The sequence below is a fragment of the Lithobates pipiens genome, unplaced genomic scaffold (genome assembly GCF_037356315.1).
Source record: "Lithobates pipiens isolate NorthernLeopardFrog02 unplaced genomic scaffold, aLitPip1_a1.2 Scaffold_28, whole genome shotgun sequence".
Classification (NCBI taxonomy): Eukaryota; Metazoa; Chordata; class Amphibia; order Anura; family Ranidae; genus Lithobates; species Lithobates pipiens.
Genome location: NW_027507789.1, coordinates 227,186,712 through 227,194,349, shown reverse-complemented (window position 1 = coordinate 227,194,349; position 7,638 = coordinate 227,186,712). Strand labels below are relative to the sequence as shown.

At 44.0% G+C, this 7,638-nt stretch overlaps 1 protein-coding gene across 1 annotated transcript in view; it reads left to right on the top strand.

Moving 5' to 3' along the window:
- NOL11 (nucleolar protein 11) overlaps positions 1-7,638 on the top strand; it is a 30,381-nt gene continuing 22,743 nt past the window's right edge. The window contains exons 1-3 of the mRNA XM_077460644.1: positions 1-159; positions 2,042-2,155; positions 2,272-2,328. Coding sequence (XP_077316770.1) covers positions 28-159; positions 2,042-2,155; positions 2,272-2,328 — 303 coding nt within the window. The 5' untranslated portion in view covers positions 1-27. The remainder of the gene's footprint in view (positions 160-2,041; positions 2,156-2,271; positions 2,329-7,638) is intronic.

Below are 7,638 nucleotides of genomic sequence, written 5' to 3'. Positions count from 1 at the left end.
TGACGTCACGGCCCTGCGACTGCCAAGATGGCGGCGCTGTATGGGGAGCTCACGTTGTGCGGGCTGCAGGGATTCGGTGGAGTGCAGGGATTGGAGGCGGGCGGGGACGGTGACCGGGTGCTGCTGACGGAGGCGGAGAGGACGGTGACGCTGTACAAGGTTGGGGGCTGCTGTGGTTTTTTTTTTTTTGGGGGGGGGGGGGGATCCATGTCTGGATCTCTTTTCATTCTGTGGGGATCTCATCCTGGTTGTATACAAGCAGCCAGAAGAGGTAGAGGATCAGGATGACAGTCCTATCATCACTATCCCCCCTATACCAAAGATTAGGGGTTCAGCCCCCTCTCCCCACACTGCGCACAATGGAGTCCGACGACACCGGGGGTCGGGACCCCCCCATCCCCCCCCCCCATCCTTAAAAAGATACCGATTGGCTGCGTTTGTTGACACTGACAGCCATTGGTTCTCCCTTTTTACTAATCCCGCCTATGACCATGCCCCCACCCCGGATATGGAGGGTTTAGTTTACTTTTTCCATAAAAAATACCCAATTGCCTGGCTTCTGGTCAGTGGAAACAAGCAAGCAGCCAGTGAAGTCACTTCTCATCTGTAAACTGCTTAGTAGGTCTGGATTTACGTTTTGGATGATTAGAGAGGAGCGTCCAGAACAAAAGAATCTGTTAAATTTTTTTATTTATAAACGAGCCAACGCGTTTCAGAGGAATCCCCCCCCCCCCCCCCCCTTAACACAGCTCTGGATCTCTTGGAGAATAGTTCTGAGAGGGTGAAATAGTGCTTCACGTTTCTGGCCAAAATGAGAATAACAATTTTTTTGCTTAGAATAAAAATATCACGATTCTCTGACGTAAAATCTTTCACATTATACAAAAAAAGGGCTAATTTAATTTTTACTGGTTAGTGTTTTTTTTTTTTTTTTCTATTCATTAAAGTAATTTTTTTCACAAAAAAATGCATTTGAAAGATCGCTGCGCAAATACAGTGTGACATAAAATATTACAACAACCATTCTCTGGGGTGTCAACTAAAAAAAAAATATACGTTTTATTTTAATTTTTTTATATATATATATAATATATATATGTGTGTGTGTGTGTGTGTGTTGGAGGTTCTAAGTAATTTTCTAGTAATTTTCTAGCAAAAAAAAAATTTACCTTGAAACCAACAAATGTCAGAAAAAGGTTCACTTTTTTCACTTACACAGGAAGTCTATTCCATTGACAAATTGTTACAATGTTTATACTTAAGTTCAACTGATAAAGAATGTTGTGATTCTCGGCAGACTGCCCAGTTTTTCTCTTCCTTTCTTTTGAAGGCTTCAGAAGAGCCGAGAGAATTCTCTGCATAGAAAGAATCAAGAAACACTTTAGTCAAGATTGTGATAACGATTCTTGACAATTAATCGTGCAACTCTAGGGTGAAATATATATTCAATGAGCGGCTCTGCAGCGCGCCGGCGTTTCCCCGACAGCCGGGAAGATGACAGATAAAGCTGCACGATTCTGTCCAAAATCAGAATTTATTTATTTTTATTGGTTAGAATAAAGATCACGATTCTTGCGGCGTAACATCGTTCATATTAAAAAAGAAAAAATTTGGTTAACTTTACTGTTATGTTTTTTTTTTTTTTTTTTTCATAAAAAAAAAAAATGCATTTGAAAGACCGCTGCTCAAATACAGTGTGACATAAAATCTTGCAACGACCACCATTTTCTTCTTTAGGGTGTCTACTAAAAAAAAAAAAAAATATATATATATATATATATATACATTTTGGGGTTCTAAGTAATCTAAAAAAAATGATTTTAATTTGAAAAAAAGGTTTCGTTTTTAAGCGAAGTTCCACCCAGAAATGCGATGCATACTAGCCCATTGTGCTTTCACTTTGCAGGGGGAAAAAAAGTGGATGTAAAAGACATCAGGTTTTTCTTCCTCTTTAATCGTGCAGCTCTAACATATATAGCAGCAGCTTTTGTGTCCTTATTTCTCTTGGAATAACTGTTATTGACACTTTGTCTGTGTGCAGGTGTCGGATCAGAGGCCGCTGGGAAGTTGGGCAGTAAGACAAGGACAGCGGGTGACGTGTCCGGCGGTGTATAATACCGGCACCGGGGAGTGCGTGGTGGTCCATGATGACAAGGTATTCCTCCTCTCTGTGCGGATCTCCTCTGTTATTTTCCTGAGATCAGATATACAAGACTCCACCCACCCGCGCCCAGCTTCTTCTCTCGACTGACTCTCTCTATTTCTCTGCAGGTGATCCGGATTTGGAAGGACGACGATGTCAGCTTGGAAAAGGTCTTCAAAGCAACGGTGAGTTTATTTCCAGCCTATGGGGCTGGCATTGTCTTTATCCCTTCCCGTCATATTCCACTTAAAATTGTTATAAAGGCTCGCATTCTTTGCATGAAGGTAAAAAACCTTCTGTGTGCGGCAGCCCCTCCTAATACTTAAAGCGGAGCTCCACCCAAAAGGGGAAGTTTCGCTTTAAGGACTCGTTCCCCACTCCTTTTGCACAATTGGCACTTTTGGGATGGGGTGAAGCATGTACCCGATTGACAGGTACCTGCTTCCCACTTCTGTTCCAAGCGCACGGAGCGGAGGTTCTCCTCCCTCCCTCCTGCAGTCTTATGGGACACTGACAGATCCCAGAAGACTACATCCACCAATCACGATGCGCAGCATGACTTGCGCAGTGGGCACTGGGCTGTAAAGCTGCGAGCTGTGACAGCCGGGTGCCCATATTAAAGATGCCGGCACCCCGAAGACAGCAGGTGGGACTGACTGGGGTAAGCACACCATTGGATCATGGGACAGGTGAGTGGCTGTTTTTTTTATTTATTTTTTATTTTTTTTTAAGTCAGCAGCTACAGTTTTTGTAGCTGCTGACTTTCATTTTTTTCCAGAGGTGACTGGTACTCCTCTTTAACTTAGCCGCATCATGATCCAGTGATGTGCATGAGTCTCAGCTCCCAGGGGACTCTTATTCCTCGTTGGCTCCTGCTGCTGGCAATCACAGCCAGTGAGCCAACGAGAAGGTCAAGGGGGCGGGATCGAGTCGTGTCTCTGTGATCGAATGGAGACATAAAGCAGCGCCTCGGGTGCCCCTGCAGCCACCTGTTTGCTATGGGGGCACTAGGGTGGAGCCGGGAGCAATGGCGGGGAACCCTAGAAGGCGAGCATCGGGGCTGCTCTGGGCATAATGATGTTGTTTGCGGCCATACCTCGCGTGTGGTTCGAAAGCCGTTTACATATGCGGGCACAACCTACAGATATAGTGGCTCACAAAAGTAAGTACACCCCTCCCGTTTTTTTTTGCAAATCTTTTCTTCTCTCTTTTCATGTGACAACACTGAAGAAATGACACTTGTCTACAATGTAAACCCCTAAGTGAAAATGTCCAAATTGGGTCCAAAGTGTCAATATTTTGTGTGGCCGCCATTATTTTCCAGCACTGCCTTAACCCTCTTGGGCATGGAGGTCACCAGAGCTTCACAGGTTGTCACTGGAGTCCTCTTCCCCCTCCTCCATGATGACATCACGGAGCTGGTGGATGTTGGAGACCTTGCGCTCCTCCACCTTCTGTTTGAGGATGCCCCACAGATGATCAATAGGGTTTAGGTCTGGAGACATGCTTAGCCAGTCCATCACCTTTACCCTCAGCTTCTTTAGCAAGGCAGTGGTGGTCTTGGAGGTGTGTTTGGAGTCGTTATCATGTTGGAAAATTTTTTAGACTTGTTATCTGGAAAGTGGTAATGACAGATGCCATCTTTTCAGGCTGGGGAGCAGTACTAGAAAAGACAACTGCCCAGGGACAGTGGTCAAGGGCCGAAAGAACCTTGCCCATCAATATCCTAGAGATTCGGCCAGTGCATCTGGCTCTGAAAGCCTGGACTTCCAAGTTACAGGATTGTCTTGTCAGGATCCAATCCGACAATGCCACTGCTGTGGCCTATATCAATCACCAAGGGGGCACCAAGAGTCTCTCAGCGCAGAGAGAGGTGAACCATATTCAAACTTTGGCAGAAAAGAATGTTCCGTGCCTATCAGCAGTCTTCATTCCAGGAGTAGAGAATTGGCAGGTGGACTACTTCCATTGAGGCCAGACCTGCTCTCACAGGGGCCGATATTCCATCCTACTTTACGAGCCTGGCTATCGAAACCCAGATTCTGAAGAGACGTGGGCTTTCCGGGCCAGTTATCTCTACTTTGATTAATGCAAGGAAGCCAGATTCCAGAGCTTTATATTAGAGTCTGGAGGAAGGCTTATGTTTTTTGTTGTGAGTCCAAGGTTTGGCACCCTTGGAGATAAATCATAGGCAGAATTCTTAACTTTCTGCAATTGGGCATAGAGATGAAATTGGCCTTGAGTACTATTAAAGTGGTTGTAAACCCTTACAAACCACTTTGACCTACAGGTAAGCCTAGATTAAGGCTTACCTGTAGGTCCAAGCAATATCTCCTAAACCTATATGGTTTAGGAGATATTTGCCCGAAAACGGGCACTGCTGTCTACGGCGCATGCGCCGTAGACAGCGGCGCGCAGGCGCACTGAGCGCGGCAGTTCCAAGAATGGAGCTGCCGCATTTGTCGACTCCCTTGCGCATGCGCGGGAGTGACGTCATGGCGGCTTCGCCGAATGACAGCGGCGGAGCTGCGAGACGCCACCAGCAAGATGGATGCGGCGGACTACAGGGGACAGCGGCGACTTCGCTGGCTCCTGTGTCAGGTAAGTGACACATAATGGGCTACTATGCGATGCATAGTGGTCCATTATTCTTTACCTTTGCAGGGAAAAAAAGAGGAAGTAAACTCATCAGGGTTTACGCTTGCTATGCATTCTTAGTCCAAGGTTTCGTGCAAGGGTGGTGCGGATTAATCCGCCAGTTAATTCACCTTTAAAGTGGTATTGTACCCAAATATTTCAGTCAATCTGAGCCCATTCATTTATTTCATTGGTGCTCAAATGCCCCTTTAAAAAATTAATCTCGCCGTAATTACCTTTTTTTTATTTTAATTATTAGGTGTACTTCCGGTCTCTCCTCCCGTGGGAGTAGGCGTGTTTTTCGCCTTTCCTCTGCTCCACTAAGTACCCTGGGAGCTTCTTCTGAGTCTTCCCAAGATTCTGTGCGGATCATTGTCCGGCCGAAATCTCGTGAGAGCTCGTTTGTATATGTTTGGTTGCCATCACAACGTGGCGAGAACTTCCGACGACCCCGGCCGTTGTGATGGCAACCCGTAATTTTACAGCGCTGCTCCGTGTTATACAATAAGCATGCGCAGGATCGAGCAGGGAATCCTGGGAGCACAGCATTCACTCCCGGAAATAAATGATTGTGGGCTTCAAATGCCCACAAGCAAAATGAAAACCGCCAGGATACATTTATATAACATCATATTGCTGACGAAATTGGAAAGCAGGGGAAAGATTTAACACAGCAAGTGAGTACTCTATGTGCATTACTAAAGTAGTTCAATGACCCAGGAAAAAAAAAACGGATCGGTCAATGGAATCCCGCTTTAACCCCTTGGGACTTTAACTTAGTTTTGTCAGTGTTACAAAAACAGCTTTTTGAACCGATACAGCATATTCCCTTAGTTCTTCTGACAAGGAAGTTGGTATTTTTTGTTGCTATATCCTCAGCAAGGATGGTTTTGGAATTGGCTGGCTGCTCTTTCTTGGAAAGAGACATATTTGATTATTCATGAGGAGTGGTGGTGTGCCCTCGTCCATGTTTGTTTGTTTTGTTTTTTTTATACCAAAAGTGGTTTCAGGTTTTCACCTGAATCATGATATTGGCCTGCCATAGTTTTTTCCAAGACCATGTTCCAGGGAAGAGAAGTCACTACATTGTCTTGATGTGGTGAGAGCAGTGAGAATCTATTTAAAGGCAACCGCCTGGATACGGAAGACTGATGTCTTATTTGTTCTGCCAGAGGGTCCTAAGAAAGGACAGGCAGCGTCGAAATACACTGTTGCTAAGTGGATTCGGCAAGTTATAATTCAAGCTTATGATTTAAGGGGTAAGATTCCACCTTTTCAAGTTAAAGCGCACTCTGCCAGGGAGGTTAGTGCTTCTTGGGCAGTGCGTCACCAGGCCTCCATGGCTTACATCTGTAAGGCTGCAATTTGGTCTGCAGTGCATACATTCACAACATTTTATCAGGTGGATGTAAGGATATCACCTTTTGGGCGCAGTGTGCTGCAGGCAGCAGTATAAGTCCTCAGTTCTGGGGGTGCCCTACCGGTTGTCTCTCCCTCCACCTCAAATAGCATTGCTATGGAACGTCCCATTAACCACTTCAATACCGCACATTGTCAAATGACATCCTTGACTTTGTTGAGCTATCATTCTTTCCAGGCGGCGATTCTGTGCATGATGAGAACAGTCAGAGTGGCAGTTCCGCCGCTTTATTATTCTTATAGGCGACAGGAGGGTCTTCCTCTCATTCCTCTTATTGACCCCGCGTCTCTCCATAAAGAGGACCTGTCACATAGATTCCTATTACAGGGGATGTTTACATTCCTTGTAATAGGAATAAAAGTGATCAAAACATTCAAAATGTAAAAATAAAAAAAATTAAGTAAAATAAAAATATATTTTTTAAAACGCCCACGCAAGTCCCGCCCACATATGTAATCGCAGTTCAAACCACATGTGAGGTATCGCCGTGTGCAACAAATCTAGCACTAGACCTCCTCTGTTACTCTAAACTGGTAACCTTGTAAAAAAAAAATGTCAAAGCGTCGCCTATGGATATTTTTAAGTACCGAAGTTTGGCCATTCCATGAGTGTTCGCAGTTTTAAAGCATGACATGTTGGCTTTCACATTTATACAAAAAAATCGGGCTAACTTTACTGTTTTTTTTTTTTTTTTTAATTCATGAAACCATTTTTTCCCTCCAAAAAAAAGATTGCATAAATACCGTGCGAGATAAAAAGTTCACCGCCATTTTATTCCCTAGGGTGTCTGCTTAAATAAAACACATATAACGTTTGGAGGTTTTGAGTAATGTTCTATCAAAAAAAAAAAAAAAACATGTAGGAGAGAAGTGCCAGAATAGGCCCTGTATTGAAGTGGTTATGTTATTACTTAGGCTTTGTGTCTGGTGATGTACAATAAAGAAAATAGGACTTTTATAACAGCTTACCTGTAAAATCCTTTTCTTGGAGTACATCATGGGACACAGAGGTCCCGCCTCTCTTTTTGGGGTTTAAGTATATTGCTTTGCTACAAAAACTGATGTGCTCCTGGAAGGAGGAGGGGGTTATATAGGGGAGTGAACTTCCTGTATTGGGTATACCAGTGTCCATCACCTGAAGGTGCCTATAAGCCATTAAGTAATTACTTGGGCTCTGTGTCCCATGATGTACTCCAAGGAAAGGATTTTACAGGTACGCTGTTATAAAATTTGTATAATTATTGCTATTGCCTCTATAGGGTTGTTTTTTTTTTTTTTTTCTTTCTCATTTGTGATCCACTTACTACAAGACGTAAATCAAAGAGAAATGGAAACCATGTAATTCTGTTGTACCTTACAAGTGTATTTTGTTCTTTCCTACAACATCTTGCAATCTTATTTGCTTTGATACATAAGTGTCTAACAAGCACCACATGTGC